Source organism: Falco cherrug, chromosome 1 (assembly GCF_023634085.1).
Source record: "Falco cherrug isolate bFalChe1 chromosome 1, bFalChe1.pri, whole genome shotgun sequence".
NCBI lineage: Eukaryota > Metazoa > Chordata > Aves > Falconiformes > Falconidae > Falco > Falco cherrug.
In genome coordinates, this window is record NC_073697.1 from 25,746,838 (window position 1) to 25,764,214 (window position 17,377).

General features: G+C 45.0%; 1 protein-coding gene across 7 annotated transcripts in view; it reads left to right on the forward strand.

Moving 5' to 3' along the window:
* EPGN (epithelial mitogen) overlaps window positions 1-17,377 on the forward strand; it is a 41,317-nt gene that overhangs the window by 6,719 nt on the left and 17,221 nt on the right. For 2 of the 7 annotated variants that reach the window (XR_008733171.1, XR_008733169.1), the window contains exons 4-6: window positions 3,229-3,349; window positions 4,081-4,233; window positions 4,540-4,677. Coding sequence is in view for 3 of the 7 variants with exons in the window: in XM_055716240.1 (XP_055572215.1) it covers window positions 3,229-3,349; window positions 4,081-4,233; window positions 4,540-4,594 (329 nt within the window). In the remaining 4 variants the exon portion in view is untranslated. Of the gene's footprint in view, window positions 1-3,228; window positions 3,350-4,080; window positions 4,234-4,539; window positions 6,186-16,690; window positions 16,845-17,377 lie in introns of those variants that run through there. The other 5 variants (XM_055716240.1, XM_027799774.2, XR_008733168.1 and 2 more) reach the window with 4 other exon arrangements.

Consider the following 17,377-nt stretch of genomic DNA (forward strand, 5'->3'; position numbering starts at 1 on the left):
TAGCATAATGCTCTGGGATGGGTTAGAAAAGCATTCTTTTTGTTTTCAAGATTCATCATTCTTTTGGAGGTAATTTTTACTTTTGCAATGTCAAAATAATTAGTGCTTAGAATTTTTGTGTGTACGTTTAAGATCTGATCTTGCAACCCATAACGGACAAAGCTCTTGCTCCTGACAACGAGGGAGGAATGCGCTGTTTGTTTGTCACCCCCATGGCAAGCTGTTTGCCTCACGCTTTCTAGGCAGGCCTCTGCTCCAGGCTGACCTTTGTTCCTAATGACGGTACTAACTTTCACGGCTCTCGGTGGAAGAGGTTTTGTGTACCTGCACCAAGCAAGGTTTCTTCCAGACGTTGGAAGATGGAAGGCTGCCACCTCTCGGCAGCGGTTGGGGAAATTGAGAGGGTTGTTCTGGCTCTGGGAGTTGGTCTGGTGGAAGTTGGAGTAGAGGTGGCTGGGTATTTCATGCCTCTGGCATGTATATTTGTACCTTCCTCATTGATTTCTGTGTCGTGTTCTGTCCCCCCTCAGCCCTCTAAGGTAAAGAAAGATACAAGTGAAATACTAAACCTGTGCAGCAGGCATTTTCTCAGGGCCTGGTGGAAGGGTAGTGCTTTGGGCAGCAGGGAGTGCACATTAAAGGGTTCTGTTGGGTGGTTATGTTTAGTGATTTTATAGTTCGCTCTTCAGCCCCCTTTGTGCTGAAATGATGATTCAAACCAGCTGGTGCCTAAGTGTGTGAGGAGAGTCACAAGGGAATATGCTGTTGCCTATTTGTTTGAAACTCTTCCGTGCAGAGCTTCAGTAGCTGCTCTGCAGGTACATTAGGCCTAAGTGAAAATGGGCTTTTCCAACTCTCCTGTGTTCCGGATTTCTTTGGCAGCTGAGTTTACCACGTGCCTTTTTTTTTTTTTTTTTTCCACTCTGCTTTACCCAGCAGTGAGCAGTGTACAGTCCTCCTGTGCAGAAAATGGTATCATCCATCTCTTGTCACAAAACCTGTCTTTTCTTCTGGAAATCTGTCCATCTTCTCATCCTTAAATCTGTTCTTCCAAGGCCTGCTCCTGTGGTGACTGTGCTCTTGGCCAGAGCTTGTCAGCAACGTTCCCAGAGGCAGCCAGAGAAGAGCCAAAGTTTGATGCTGGAGCTCGTGTGTAGCCAGCACAGACTTCTTCCCTTGCGGAGTGTGTGGTTCAAGGCTGTGGGTGTGCGTGCCCTACGCAGTGCTTTTCTATAGCAGAGACATCATTCTGGTGTCAGTATGGGGACAGCCTAGCTGTGGTAGCATAGAGCTCCCTGCTGGGTGATGCTGCAAATCTGCTCTGTGAGCTGCTTCAGGTACTTCCCTGGTAGTGTGTGATGGTTAGGGCCTCCGTGTATCCGTCGGTATGTATGTAGTGTCACTTGATGCCAGGCCAGAACTGTGGACTTGGTTTATAGTTTCTAGCATTGTGTTTCTAGCTTTAGGTCTGCCATCCCCATGGTGCAAAGAGAATTTTTCCTTACGAGAATGTAAAAGATGTCCTTTTCTTAGCCTAGAGAAGTTTGTATTAAAGCGAGACGTCTTTTTTTCCACCACGGTAGCTTTTCCCAAGAAACTGTAGTAAAACGTGTCCAACAAGCAGACTTGAGTTGTTACTTGTTCTCCCTAAGTCTCTTACTGAGCTGAAAGTCAGATTACTCTCTCAGGTTTTAGAGGGCATGGTTTTCAAAGTAGTGTTGTTTAATCTGAGTAAGTGATAACATCATGACTGTTAGGTATCCAAACCACGATTCACAGCTGAAGTTGTGAATTGCTGTAATGTGCAGGCATAGAGTAGAGCAGCTGTTTACCATCACTTGTCATCTCTGTGATGAAGCTACATAAAGGAAGAAGGAAAAAATTGCTTAGTTAAGTGCATAGGAGGGATGCCTCCCATCAAATGACTCTGGCTGGAATTTAGTCAGGAGTCTAGGGGCTTGGTGGTGTTACTGCTGAAAAATGTCTAGTGGGATCTTCAGGTGCCCACAGGATGGCTAGAGGTTTACGTCTATGCCAATGGTTCCATCAGTGTAATATGTCCAGACCTTGATTCAGCACCTAGTCAGAAAGGAAGGTTTCTGCATGTTGTACCATTGTTTAGTCACTCTGAGCAGACCTTGTCACCTTCCTGCATGATGATGTTGTTCTTGTGGTTATAACTGAAAGCTGGTGTTGACGTGCACTTGATTAGGAAATCACCTTCAGCCATCAGTAAAACAGTCCCTTGAAATAGTAAGACATTGCTTGGACACCCCACCCCACCAGCAATTTCTGTAACTGGGTAGAGAGACTAGTTCAAACAGATACTTGCTTTGACGGTAAAGCTTTCTCTTTGCTTGCCGCACCCCTGCTCTTGTGTTACAGATTCATCCCGGCCTCTGCACTCCTACACAGTGAGGGTACCTCGCTCCTGGGCTCAGGTGCTCTTCTATCAGTATGTAACTTTGATATCAGATCCCCAGGAACAGTTTTGACTACTTTTTTATTCCCATTTAAGCCACCGTGGTTGGGAATAAGGTAGTCATTTTGTGTGTTTTCAAAGCAGAAACATGCTTCCTGACCTGGATGCATATAATTTTGCAGAAGTTCAGAAACCTTACAGTCGTGGACCATGCTTTTGCATGGGAACACCATCCAGGCAGTTTTGGGTGCTGACAAGCCTAATTAGGTGCTCTGCTACCATGAGACCATGCAGAGCGGATGGAGAGAGCAATCCCACCATGCATCACTGACTCATAGCTGCAGAGCTGGCAGGTGGGAGCGTTAGAATGCAATATTTTGTCTTGTGATGGGGAAAGGAAACAAGGAAGTAACTAATAATTAGAATTCTGACTGTGAAGCATACGGAGAATAATTCGATGCTCTCATTGTGTCCTAAACCCTTGATATTCCTGGGATGTTTTTCTGATTGGATTGCAGGTTGAATAGTGCTGATGTTACTCTGGATGAATCTCCCATAATCATTTTTACACACGCTTCTCAAGAGCAAGTAATTTATTTATAGTTTATTCTTTCTCTAAAGCTGTGCTAGAATGTCTTAGAAGCTTGCTCTGCTCAGCAGTGTTTGAATCTGCTTGCAAGACATCACAGTAAATCTATGTATTAAGTGTCTTATGCAGGCAATGTCCTTTCAACTTGAGTTGTGAAAATATATTCAAATGATTATTTTTTCCCCTGAATATAACATTACTTTTTCCTTTTTCACAGTAGACTACACAGAGCAGCCAAAGCTCTTGAAGCTTATGCAGACGTGTCTTGAAGAACATCACAGCTATTGTATCAATGGGCTCTGTGCTTTCCACAACGAACTGAGGAAACCCATATGCAAGTAAAGAATACTGCTTATAAGTATCCTTTTTAGAAAAACAACAGGAGCCTTGTTTCTTTGTTTGCCTTATTGCTATGTAATGTGACTAATTTTCAGCAGAGTGTAGCTTTTGGGTGCCAGTCAGGTTTAGTTTGGCGCAGGCTTGGGTGCTGCGGTGCCTTGGAACTGTTAACGAGGCAGTAGTGCTGTGCTAGTGTAATACTAAGGAAGGGAGAGGGAAAATTCACAGCTTTGTCACTCACTGCTGTGATGGCATCTCAAATTACAACCAGCGCTAGAGTAAGTAGTAGAGGAATAAGTAGATTTGCACAGTGGGCCCAATGAAGGGGGCAGGATCTTCCAAGATGTCGGCTGCAGCTCCCTTATCCCATGACCGCTTAAACACCCATCAGGACTATAGGGTCCATCCTGGGCAGCTTTGGCCTTTTGAAACATGATAGCGGCTGAAGATCGGCAGAGCACAATGCTCTTTGTCCACACCCTCCGCGATGAGGGTATGTTTTTAGACTGCATTTGCTGCTGTGACTGCAGTACTTGAGCTAGCTTTAAACTAGATAGACTGGGGCGACTGGGAGTCTTGCTGAAGAGGTTCTGACTGAGCACCAGATTCAGCCCATCCTCATTTAGGTCTGATCCACGTTGTTTAGAACTGATGAAAACTAACATGTTTCTGAAATACAAAGCATAAGAAGTTATGAATAATTTTTGCATGGTGTATATTTATTTTGTAGGTGCCTTGCAGGTTATAATGGAGAGAGGTGTGAACATTTAACACTAAATTCGTATGCACATAATTCTTACGAACGCTACATTGCTGTGGGAATTGGTGTAGGAATACTGACAAGTGGGATACTTGCTATCATCTACTGCTACGTAAGAAAGAGGTATGGGAGATAGGTAACCTTCTGATTACATTCATCTGAATTACAGTGGGCAGGAAGAAACAGTGTGCAGAGTTTTGAGGGTACTGGGAGCGTGTTCTTGCTTGTTATTGATCTGCAGTGCGATCTTAAAGGAGCTGACACTACCTCTGCTTTCTGATCTGCCATTTGGATCAAATGGTGCAATTGTCTGAAACGTGGGTTTCATTGGGGCTGCCTAATGAGTTAGGCAATTAGATGTAGGTTCTGTTCAAACTGCTGGGATTTTAGATTTGTCTGATAAAAATCATATGATGTTGTCCGTTTTAGATGCAGGAAATTGAAATCACCCTACAAAGTCTGCATGGGCGAGACAGCGTTGTGAAGGTCTGGCATTGGGACACTTACCAATTTGCCTGTAAAGGAGAGGAAGTTGTGCTGGGAAGGCCACCCCGCGCCATCTGGCAGGTATCCCAGCCTCACTGATGAGAGGAAATAAAGGGAATGACAGAGCGAGTACATAAAAGGAACTCCTGCAGAACTGACGGGCTCCGTTCACTTTTGAAGAAAGACTTCCCCTTTTTAGTAAAGGTTGCTAGATGAGCAGGTCTGAACAGCTAAGGATACTTGCAGCCCTTTCAGCGCTTTCCTATGGTTGGCATTTGCTGAGGGGAGTTGGTTTTAGCTGTTTTCAGTCATTTCAAGCCCTAGTACAGTGTTCTGCTCTGGTCTTTTCTGTTTTGGTTGTTGGGTTTTTTTTCTGGTTTTTTTTCCTTCTTTTTCCTCCTCTGGAGGAAAATCACAACCTGTCTCACAATGGAGTTGTATTCTAAACATCATGTGCTGACAAGAAACCATTTGGGTTCTGATTTCAGTGTCTGCTGCCTCTGTGTGTGGATAAACAGCCCTCTTCCATCACAGCAGTTACCTTCAGTGTGCTAAGCAAAGCTTAGGCTTCTTTTCATGAAATGCTTTGGCTTGAGGAAAATGGATGGTTCTCAAAAGCTTACGTAAACCTAGGAATAGAGAGTAAGCAATTCCTGGAAAATCAGATAATAACACCTCTGAGCATGGCAAGTTCTTACTATTTTCGTAAGCAAAGGAATCTGGCGTCTTGCTCAAAATGGATTATTGAGTGTGCTCATGACAAAGAACTCTACTCTTCCCTAATATCATATAGCAGCTCATCAGCTTCATGGAACTTCAGGCAGAACATAACCTCGCTGCACCGTGGTTTCAGCACAAGACTTCAGTTGCTAGAGAAGCTGAAATTTTGTTACAAAACTCCAGGAAAGCTTTGCCCAGAAAAGACTCTTTTCATTCTGTTTTCAGATTATGTGCATGATGTGACGGCTCAAATAAGAAAAAAGTGAATGTAGGGATTTTGTTCCACCCGGGATGAACAAATTACGTACTAGATGCTTGGTTTTCTTCATCTTGTCTATGAAGAATCACAAAGGTCAAAAACTTTTGTTCAAGGAAAAGAGAATAAAAGTAGTTCTGAAGACAATGGCACTAACTGTGACTTCTCATGGACAGGTGGAGTGTTTGCCAGTGCTGATGAGACTGGAAATGGCTCCAAGAATTTCATGTCAGCTGTTGCATGTTGTAGAAACATCTGCTGTGCTGTGTCATCTATGAGAGAAAAAGTCAGTTAGGTACTTTGCAATTTTATGGGATGATATAGGCTCCTAAATTTAGGTGCCCTGCTGGAAAGTTCAATTTCTTTGTTATGTGAGTTAACTTTCACAACAGGATGCATGTTATTTGTTTTGAAAAACCTGTGTATTTGTGAGACTACAGTGGTAATGCTGAAATATATATGAAAGGCTGGGTTTTGAAAAGTTAAATGTACATTTGGCACTTGAGTGGTCTGAAGTTCAGTGGGCTTCTCACACAGGGGGATCCTGATCAGTAGCTGAGTCATCTTGGCTCTCCCTTTGATATCAATAAATAAAACAACACATCACACGCTGGTTGGTTGGAGTCCCCGTGCAACAGACTGGAGCAAGGAGCAAGTGGCACATGTATACGCAGAAAGGTTTATTGCTGAGGAGCTGGATGGAGAAAGCTCTTTGATTACACATGAGTGTTTTGTAAGAGGCACTGAGCTAATTTTCCAACTCTCAGCCTTTTTGTTTTCTTCATCTCAAGTTAAATCTTCAGATTGCTGTATCGTTTGCTCCTTTCCATTCTTCTGACCTTTCCTTAGCATCCACTGAGAGACAACTTCTGTTCTTCACGATTTTCAAGTCAGCTTTTGGTAGTTGCCTTAACTATTTTCTGTCACACGTATGTAGTGAGAGTGCAATTAGATGTCAGTTACAATCTGTGCATCTGCACACAGACAGCCAAAAAACACCTTTCACCCCTTGCACATGCTGGACAGACTGAATGGGAATCTTTATTAGAAACGTGCATGTCATCAGGAAAACACAGGTGAGAGATCTTTCTCATCAGTCTCAGAGAACATTTTAGAGCTAGGTAGGCCAAAGGTTGGAAAGCTCAAAGCTTTTGCCAAGTGAATGAATTTCCTTCTCTGCAGTGAGTTGTTCCTTCCTGCACACACGTTGCAAGTGTTGTATTCACTTACAGAGGATCAGCCCTTCTGCAACACAGAGGCTGTGTCTTGGGGCAGACGCGCACAGTAACACAACTTGCTCAGGGTGTACATGCAGTTGTTACAAGACATTTGAGGGCAGGAGTTTGAACAACTGGACTTTTCACTTGTCCAACAAAGCTCTCGGGGAGAGTTGTGTTTTCATTTGGTTTTAACCGTTTGCATGTCCTCTTACTGACTTTGACACCCTTTATAAAGCAGTGGTTAAGCAGGTGCCTTGCAGGGTCTGCAAGTGCTTCTTCAAAAGCATTTACTCATTGCAGTGAGACATTCATACCTAAGGAAACCAGTGTGTGTTTCTATTTTTTTAATGTTTGGCTTAACGTAAATGAAAAGGAAGGTTTATTTCAAGGCCACAGTCTAGGAGGAAGCTAAATAGTGAAATGTTCTAGTTTGCTTTCTTGTCCACAACAGCTTTGGAAGGGCTGCCAGTTTGCTGAGGTTTTTCTGCTAGCAGAAGAAGAGCCTGAGAGTGAAACACCAGATGAGTTTGTACCATGCAAAATGAGAATGAAATATAAAGATGAAGATGGGAAGAAGAAAGGAAGAGGAGGTCTTGTTTTCTTTTTCCAAGTGGTATCAAGGTTTCCAGAAATGTATTCCTCACCATTCTTCACCCTTTGTGCTGAAGCACATCCTCCGAACAGGCTACCAGCTTCGTAGGCATCCAAGGCTGGTGGCACCAAGACAGGTGACAGCCTTCCCCGTCAGTCTGCAGTGTTTACAGGCTGTAGCCCATGTGGGAGAAGAGCGTTGTCATTGCAGTTTTTAAGGGATTTCATCAGGCTCAGGCTGTGTTTGAGGCATCACTGCGTGAATGATTCGCTCTGCTGTTTGATGCAGTGACCCGGATGAGGAAGTCTGTGTGGCCTCAGATTGCTTCGTGGAGTCAGCTGTGCGGAGCCCTGCCTTGATAAGTGACAGATGCTACTGGGCTAGTATGGTGTGTTACTGCTTACAGTGCTGAATTTCCTGCAGAACTGGCCTGTCAGAGGATCAGGATCATCTTTCCTGGCTCATTTATCAGGCTCCCTTCTGTAATGGCATAATTAACAGAGTTGTAAGCTTCAGCTTCCTAGTAGCTGCACGTGCCAAAAACTGTCACGTCAAGAGGAAACTCTGTGTTTGTGTGGCTTTTAGGCAGTCCTGCATCAGCTTTGTTTGGGCACCAAATCAGCAGGGCCAAGAAAGAGGTGTTAAATACTGGTACCTGCCTTTCCCTAGGACAGAGCATTTGCCCTGTGTATCATCCTGGCTGGTGGAACCACGCTGGTTTTTCTTGCCACGCATCTGTCAAGCCTAGTGGCCCCTAAACTACCCAGCCCTCTGCCTGCTTCACTGGCATCTGCAGTCACCATGCAGGTGTACTTTTGTCGCAGATGCTTGGCTGTGACTTGAGTGCCTCCCCTGAATTAGACACGCATTTTCTATTGAAACACGTGGCTGGCCTGCAGTTCACTTGATCCCAGCAAGATCTGTTTAAAATAGCAAGATGGAAACCTGTGGGGAAGGCAACTGTCCTTTCAAAATACTGCTTTTAATCTTGGAAGGAAGTGTAAGGACTTGTATTGATGGCTAACGTTTGGAGTACGAAGTGTCCGTTGTCCTGCCTGCCTCATAGGGTTTGTTGTTGAAGAGCAGCGGTGCCTGTGATCACACATGGCTTATTCACCAATCTGCGCTGCCAGGGCGCAGGAGCAGCCAGGTTGCTAGCCCATCTAGATCAATAGCCAGCCAGCAGCTGCAGGCAGTGCCCGAGGCTGCTGAAGAAGGTCTTAGAGGTCTGGTGGCAGGCAGGCAGGTAGGAGACAGTTTTCCCTCAGAGAAGGTTTTCTCTTACTCTCAGTAACCAAGAGTATGATCTGCATAATAACACAGCAGGGTTTCTGGTCCTTCCCGCTTACTATGGCAGCCCGACTTCTAGCACGCGTTGCAAGGGAAAAACTGATTTGTGCTCCTGTGGCTAGCACAAGGCTGACTAGCGTGTGCTCTGAATGTAAGTACTGGGTTGTGTCTTAAGAACCAGCTGTGAAACTGGTTACATGCTAGTGACTCTGGACTTCATGCAAAAAAAGAAAAAAAATAAATCTAATCCCCCAAAATCATGTAGTTGTCAGGAGAATGTCATCTTTACATCCATCATATGTTTTACTTAATTTCTGGTCCGTAAAATACACTGTAGTTGGAAAAGGACCCCTCAAAGAGAAGGCAAACTTGGCAAAATAATTGATTAAGTTCAGAATAGTTCCCTTGACCCCTGAAGCTTGCAGTCTTTAATGAATTTGTCTTTAGAGCGTCCTTATGCAGCAAGGCAGTGCTCTGCGGATGATGTGCTGTGGAGAACTAAGGCAGGGAGGGATTAAACTCATATGAAGGAAAGGCATCAAACTTTTAAAAAGCAGCTCCATAGTGCTGTAGCTGACACGTCATTCTTCTCCTTTGAGTTCTTTCAAGAAATGGTTCTCTAGCAAATCGGTAACACGCTAGCAGATGTCCTGTCTGACATGGGTGTAATTTTTTTTGTTTGTTTTAACTTTTGGAGCTATTCAGAGAAGTATCATGACAAAATGTATGTATTTGAAATAAGATAATCTGCATGATGCAGATAAAAAACACTATGCAGATAAAATCTGAAGGCTATATTTGGTCAACTCTCCCATCATGGGTAGGGTCTTCAACAGCCCTGCTTGTTTCAGTAGCTGCTGGCATGGAACCAAACAGCTTCATGGCAGGGGGGTAGCTGCATCCAGCCTCTAGAAAAAGCAGCATGAAAAATGAGGAGTGGGGGAAAATGCTCTGGTTATCGCTTGCATTTCAAGGTGTTGCTTTGGTGGCCTGAAGGCACCAGTGAGCAACTTGACCTGCTGATGGAGACACTGAACGTGCTGTCTGCACAGCCCCACACTTTGGTGTTTCAGAGCTCTGATGGCATCCGCAGCGATGCCTGGCTGCTGATAGGTGTCATGTCATTAGCCTTGCTCTGAAGAGGGAAACACCTGTAGAGGTCCCTATCGTACTATAAACCCAGGAAATCATTTGGGACTACTTCTTTACGACCCAGTTAACAAACAAACAAAATAAAAGTGCAGGTAGTCATTAAAAGCTCAGTGTAAGTAGTCATTAATTATCATGACAGCAATAAAATCTTGTACTATGACTAGACTTTGGGCTGTTCCTACTCTCGCTGAATCGTATGGGCGTAAGAGCAGCTCTTTGCAAGCTGAAGGAGGTGTCACAGCATGGCCCACACCACTGATTTGTGCAGAAAATGTTTATTGTGCTATTGCTGGGAGTGCTGCTATGCCAGGCCCCTTTTGCTAGTTGCTGTGCAGATGGGAAAAGCACCCTGTCGTGTGGCTGCTGAGGGTAGAAGCTGGGGCACAGCCTGGTTTTTGGTTGAGAGTGGTTTGACTCGTATGTAAGCCCAGTGCTTGCGTGGGCAGGCAGACCCTTGAATGAGAGGTTAGGTAACTACAGGGAGAAGAGGTGAACGTCTCTTTTCTCAGAGGCCAGATGAAACGATACAAGAGGAAATAAAGGCACAGAAAATGGCAGGTTGCTTTATCTAAGTTGCCTGAAGCTAGACATTGGCATAGACCTTGGGCCTTCAGCCTACCCATCCAGGCTCTAGATGACTGCTTTTCTTCTGTTTGCAGACCAACATTTTGCCTGAGTATTTAAGAGAAACAGCAGAGGCCTAAGGCCTGGAAAGAGAGCTAAGTTGCCATTTGCTGTATTTGGTGGACATCTTGTTAGTGGAAGGATTAGAAATTGGTAGCACCAAAAAGAAGTCAAAATATACTCAGTAAGTGATGCAAAAATAAGCAGAACACTCAGAAGACTTCTGTCGTGGAATTGTCAGTCTAGCTGATTTCCAAAGATTAGTTACAGTCCATGTCCTGCTATTAAGTCCACGTAGAAGTAACAGTTCACGTCACAGCACAGATGCTGTCATACAGCTGGTCCAAACCAACTGGTGACTTGTTTGAGTCAAATTAAAATTCAGTCATTTTTTTCAAAATATTAACATAAAAATAGTTTGTGAGACAAAACTTGACAGACAAATTAAGATAAAGCCTGTTTTAAATGCTCATTCTCTGGAGCAGCTGAAGATGAGCTGGACTTGTGAGCAGAGGCGTATCTCGCACAGCCATTCGGGGGAGTTTTCCATCTGATGGTTTTGGGCAGTTTTGCCCTATTGCGGAAATAAGGCCACCTGTGAAACTGAGCTGTAGTTCTGGGCTCAGTTTTCCAGCTCTTCAAAAGGTCAGACATATGCAGATACGAGGTTTTGATTCTGTGTCTAACATTGAGTCACTTAAACAGTAATTTTTAATGAAAACTTTAGGTTTAATTTATCTGGTGAATGTTGGCAAACAAGTTTCCTTGTAAAGATTCCCTGGTGATGTTTCTTCATAACAGTATTTTGTCCTTTAATAAGCAAAAATACAGTTTGCTATGCTTTGAATACCTGACATTCAAATGCCAGCCTGTGTTTCCTGGTTATGACTGACCAAAATGCAGCATGGCAGCGTTGATGCTGGCTGGTGAGAGCCAGCCTGAGGTGGGAAAGCTCCTTGGGCAGGGCGCGTCTGCAAGCCCAGAGTACCCATACCTGCTGCCTCAGACTGAACTGCTCCTGGAAGCCCAGTCTTTGGAGAGCTGTTGCTGTCTGCAAGTTGATCTGCCATCACCTTCAGCTTCCCAAGGCAAGGAGCCACAATGTGATCCAGGGACGGGAGTGTTACAGCTGTGTCATTGTCGCGCTGTTAAGTACGTTCTGCTCTTAGCTTTTTTTTGATTGTCGTTCAGATTTTTTTTGTTTGGTGGTGGGAGAATCCTCTTGTCTTCAGTGTTCAAGGCTGGTGTGCAAAGGTGTCTTTCTATAACTCCATGTGACAAGTAGCACAACCAGGGTTGAGACATGAGAGGACAAAGCTGTGCTTTGCAAGAGCGTCTGACTAACTTGGGCAAACCTAATTTGTCTGACATCATTTCTATACGTAAGACTAAGTCTGTTTGTGTCTCATTGTTATGGTAAATCCCATGATGAACTGCATTTTATTGACTTCTGCCGGCCGTTTGACAGAGCCCAGCAGCAGATTTTAATGTGAGCAGTGTTCCAGGAAGCTGTCTTAATAGAGACTAATTCGGAATGTAAAGGTTGCGGGGCAACAGATTGGCCTCACAGGTAGCTGTGACAGCTTTACGTAACAGGGAGGACCTGGGCACTTTGGCGCATCGCTGCTTTGCGAGCCAGACAGCCCAGCAGCCACCCGCTGGGTGGGTGAAGCCGGCTGAGATGAGTCAGTGGCAGACAGGGACAGCGAGGGGGGACCTTGCATTACAGGCCATGCCGTGTATCTAGAACATGCGGTATTTGGCTGATCGTTTTGTGTCTTTTCCCCTTTTCAAGGCTACAGGGTCATGTGTTCATGTGTGTTTATTGGAGGGATGCTGTTCAGGAAGAGAAGCACAAGTGCCCTTACCTGGTTTTGATTTTTGGAAACTCTTAGCCTCTAAAGGGGTGGTTTGTTGGGTACAAGTCTTCGTAGCTCTGGCACAACACTTGGTGGACTTTGGCAGCTTAATCTGCCTTCTGTCCCTAGCAGTGCAAGCACTGAAGCTTGGCAAGCTGGGGTTTATCATCGTTGCAGATGTGGGCAGAGGTGGGAGAGGAGCTGCTGGCAAGGGTGGGAAGCGAAATGCTGCAGCTGGACCTCTGAATGGGACATTGTGTCTGCCCCATCCAGGTGGACAGGACTTAGGTATGTGTTGGTCCCAATCCTGGCTGCTTTCAATGAATGCAGCCTTATTGGTGTTAGCAGTGCTGGTATTGATCTGTGAGTGCTGAGGATTTTCCTTGCAGCGCATAATGCAGGTCTAGAAGAATAGCCAGCCTGTCTTTGTACTATTATTTTTCCTCTCTAGCAAGGAACACAATTGAACACACAATTCCTATTTTATTAGGCTGTGGGGCCTAATCTTTCTCTTTGGCTTGAGATCAGACCTTGGATCCGCTCATAGGAGTAAATCCTTTGATACCTGATGGCTGGCAACAGAGCGGTGGCTGTGAAAACCTTCAGGTAGGAGTTTCTGCTAATTTCTCTTGCTGCCTTATTCGATGAGGTGCATAACCTTGAATGTCAAGATAAGCGTGAACAAGAAAACAAAGGCAAGTTGAGTCTGGTGAAAGGCACTTTGCTTAATGAACCTGTAAAATCAGTCCCTTCTGACCTGATCCTGTAAAACAAGTCAAAAGAAGCAGGACAGAGTATTTGAAACCAAAACAAAGTTCAAGACCCAGAACTACATTTGGGGACACTGACTAGTTCCACTAATGGCAGAGTTAAGATCTGTGGAAAGTCACAGGAGATGCGTATCTCACTGCAGCAGCTCCTGGTTCAGCTGCGTTCTGGCTTCCTGCTTACACTTTTACAGCTGAACACCTCATCGTAGCCCCTACACGAGCGTGAGCGTGCACAGCTCAGCTTACATGGCTTAAAACAACAGCTCTTAACTTTGTTACTGGATGTGTGGGCCCCTGTTAAGTGAACGCCGGTGCCAGCAGTAGAGCTGGCTTCAGTAGTTGCGTTGCAAACCCCTTTTCAGTAGTTCATGGACTGGTGCCGTAAAGGGTCTGATTTTGCTCTGGTCACCAAGCAGGCAGAAAGTTAGCCCTGTTAACAGCAGTGCCTGTAGCTCACTATGTGCTCCCAGAACTGGGTATCACTTGCAGGAACTCTTGCAAGTTCTAGCTGTTCCAACAGCTAGAGGTTCAAGCATGGTGTTTTCTCATTTTCCAACTAAAAGGAATTCTACAGCTGTAACTGCCTGTAGATGACTTCTGTGGTGTCTGCTGCCGCTCTCGGAAGTGCCCTTTCAGGCTATCCGGCTTTACTGGAGTGAGCCAGCACACTGAAATGCAGGCAGGGTCTCCAAGGAGCTGAAAGACAAGAAATTCTCTTGCCCTTTCCCCTTGTCTTGTTAATACTTCTCTTGACTTTTTTGGTGGCACGTTCATGACTTCTCATGTGCAAATACATTTGAAAGTTCTCCCTCAGGCACTTCTCAGCCATCTCCTGAATTCCTTCCTCCATCACTAACTACTTTTTCCATCAAGATTACAGCAGCAAAAAAATGTTCTCTATGGGCTTGGTGCTCCCCTGTGCGTGAAAAATGTGTGCAGGAGCCAAGTAACACCAGAAGTTTCTTCCTGGTCGTTCCCAGGAAGAATGGGGAGTGACGCAGGGAAAGGACATGACCTTACACCGATGCACACACGCTCTGAGGCCTGCACAGAAGTGGCCGTGACCTCAGCGAAGCCATAAGGAGTTTGGGGGTAGTCAGACCAAGTTATGCAGCCTCTCACATTCCTCCCTGACCCTTTCCTTTTGGTTTAGCACGGTTCCTTTCAGGTTCATCCTTCCTGGCCTACCCAGAGCAGGTGTTTCCTCTTCCCACCAAGAGCAAGTGCCCTGATGCAGAAGGAAAACACATAGGTTTATGCCGTGTGGAGACTATTCCCTTGAATGCGGCATGGGGAAGAGCTGCAAAGGGGCCTTTGAACCCTGGTTTTGAGCTCTGCCAAGGACTGAGCTGCACCCCACTGAGAAGGAGCTGCGAGAGGTCTCTCGAGGTTGGGAGGAAAGATAGAGCCAGCTGTCCTTGCTTTCCCCTCCTGTTCCTCAGGGCACGTATACACTGGTTTACCTCCCCGGTTCATTTAGGCAGAGGGACGAAGGCACCATGTGTGGGGTACCACTATAAACTTGTCCAGTGCCCTCCTGTGCTTCAGGTGCTGTATTCAAACTGCATCCTGGAAAGTCTTTAAAGAGGTATTTAGGATGATTCCAAGTAGGGTTAATTTGATTGCTTTTAAAACCATTAAGTATTTGTGAAATGTAGCAATTGAATGCCTCCACTGAAGGCTTTTCAAGAGAATTAATCATCAAGCAGGGATCTGTGATTTTCCCAATTAGCTCTGGCCTAACTCCAAGCCGTGCTGCAGGCTATAGTAAAACATCTGTTGACTTCAGTGGATGCAGACTTAGGCTACCTGCAGCATCTGAGTCCTTGGGTATTTAGGCATTTATGCCTTTTGAGTACCATGGGATACTTAAACGTTCCTACTTGTTTGTGGTGTTTTCTTTCATAAGAAGTACCATGAGATACATATATAAGAAGAGGAAGGTAAGAGGTATGAGCCAGCGTGCTCTTCAGTAACGGCAACTCATAAATGTAAGTGTGCGTTGAATATTACTAGAAGGATAAAAACCCTGGATGCAGAAGAAAACTTGGGGACGCTGGACTATATATGGCACAGTTTGGGCAGAGTCTGTTGAAATCCCGAGCATTTTTTCGACTTCATTAGACTTTGGAGCAGATCGCAAGAGGCTAATTGTTCCTGTGACACGGGAGAATCTGGGGGAATCTGTTGCATTTGGGCCTCTGCCTCTCCTCTTCATGCAGATGAAATTGTAGCAGCATTAGCATTGTTGATTTTGAGCAGTGACTTGTGAAGTAACACCTGACAGCAGTGGGAATTAGACTATGTATTGTCCTAGGATTTTTCTATCAGCCATCCTTCATGCCTTCCACAGGACTTCTGGATATTGTGCGCATTATTCATAATTTAAGTGAATTAAAATGAGTGCTTCTCTCCTTCAACACAAAAATTGTATCTGTATTGAAAGAAAACATGACACAGATAGGAGCCAAGTTCCCTTTGTCTTCAAAACATTTTAATAATTTGTTTAAGAATGTGTATTGCTTTGTTATTTGCTTATTCTTCTTTCAGCACTTTAGCTGTGTGCTGTCAGACGCAGAATTTCTGTTATGCCAAGCGATATCTCCTGTGATCAGTGTCTAGCTGACATGGAAACATATAGTGAAAAGTTGATAAAGGTGACAGAAAAAACTCTTGACGTTAATGTGCATACCATACTGTATCTTGTGCTGAGGCTTTGACGTAGATTTCGGGTGTTTTGATAATGTTGAACAGCAAGTTTGTCTCTTATTTCTCATAAAAATATTCTTTGTTAATGTAGAACTTGGGTTCACACAGGTCAGTACATGTGCAGAAGGCCCTGCAGAAAACATCCCATTATCCTTGAAAGAACTCTGAGGGGAAAAAAAAAAAAAATCAAACCCAAAATGCAGCAATGTAGGAGACAGTCAGACCCAGGCACCCGTTGCTGTGTCCCTCCCAAGCCTCGTAAGAGTGTTTGGAGGGGGGGCCTCTGCCATGGCGCAGTGGCAGATCTATATGCAGAAAGATGTAGAGCAGGGCCTGTGCAGTCTTCAGATTCCACACGAAATCTTTAGTCCAGTCCTTTCCACGCGTTAAATTCCCCCAAGCTCTACGGCCCTATGCAGAATGCAAAAAAATATGATTAATAGAAATTATACAAAATTACAATTCCATATGATGTAATGCAAGTCACTGCTTAAGAAATCCAAGCAAAGGTTTCCATGTATCATGAGGGATTAGATGGTGCAGAAGAAGCTTGCATCTGCTTCAGGAGGCTTGTTATTTCAGAAGCTTGAGTTCAAACATGGGCCCGTCTCAAACTGTAGACCTTCTAAATCTCCTGTCTCTTTTGAAAAGCAACAAACTACCTGGGTACAAGACATGAGCTAGAAGTTTACTTGGCTTGTGCCAAGGGTGAGGAAGCAAAGGGAAAAAAGCATGGGTTGATTTACTGAGGCCACTGTGCACAGGATCTGATGTGTCCCAGTGTGCAGAGTAAATAGACTCGAGGGACAAAGTCGTCATCATGTTTGAATATAATGACCTGACCCTTTCACCATTCTTAGATCTCTCTCCTTGGTCAGCTTTAAATTTTCGTTCTCCCGCAGCATGGATTGGGGCCGTAGCATCAGGAAAAGGAGTTGGGGAGGCAGCCAACGCTACTCCAGCTCACCATCCACAGAGGAGGCCGTCTGTGAGAAGGGCAGGAGATGGGAGCATGGAAGACACAGTAACAAGTCTCCGCCTCCGCATGTGCATTTGGTAAGCTGCAGGCACTACGCGTGCCTCCGTGCTGCCACCGGAGGAGTATCAAAATAGCTACAGAGATGCCATGGGGATGAAAGCATGACAGTCTGTGAAGGTATTTCATAGGTGCTGGGGGATGGTAAACCAATACTTAGTCCTTAAGTAACACTTTGCATCTGTAGATTGAAATCCGGTCTCGCCCTCAGCGTGCACTGTGGGGGAAGCAGGCAGCGTTTCAGCAGCCAGCTGAAATGTACGGAGACTCCCCTGGCCTGTCACGCTGCAGAGAAAGCAGAGGCTTCTCTGTCTCTTTTGCTGCTTGCCTCCTTCGGCCCTGCCACCCATAAACAACTAGGGGGAGTTTCGGGTGTTACTAATTTTAATAAAGTGGTTTTAGGAATGTTTTGTATCTCTGGAGCTTTCATAACATATACTAATAGAGGCTTTTGGCAAGAGCAGTAAAGCAAATTGCTGCCACCCTCCCTCAGCATGCGGTGAGCAGTGTCTATCCCAGCAGCCACGTGACTGAGAGTCCTGAGTGCAGCACA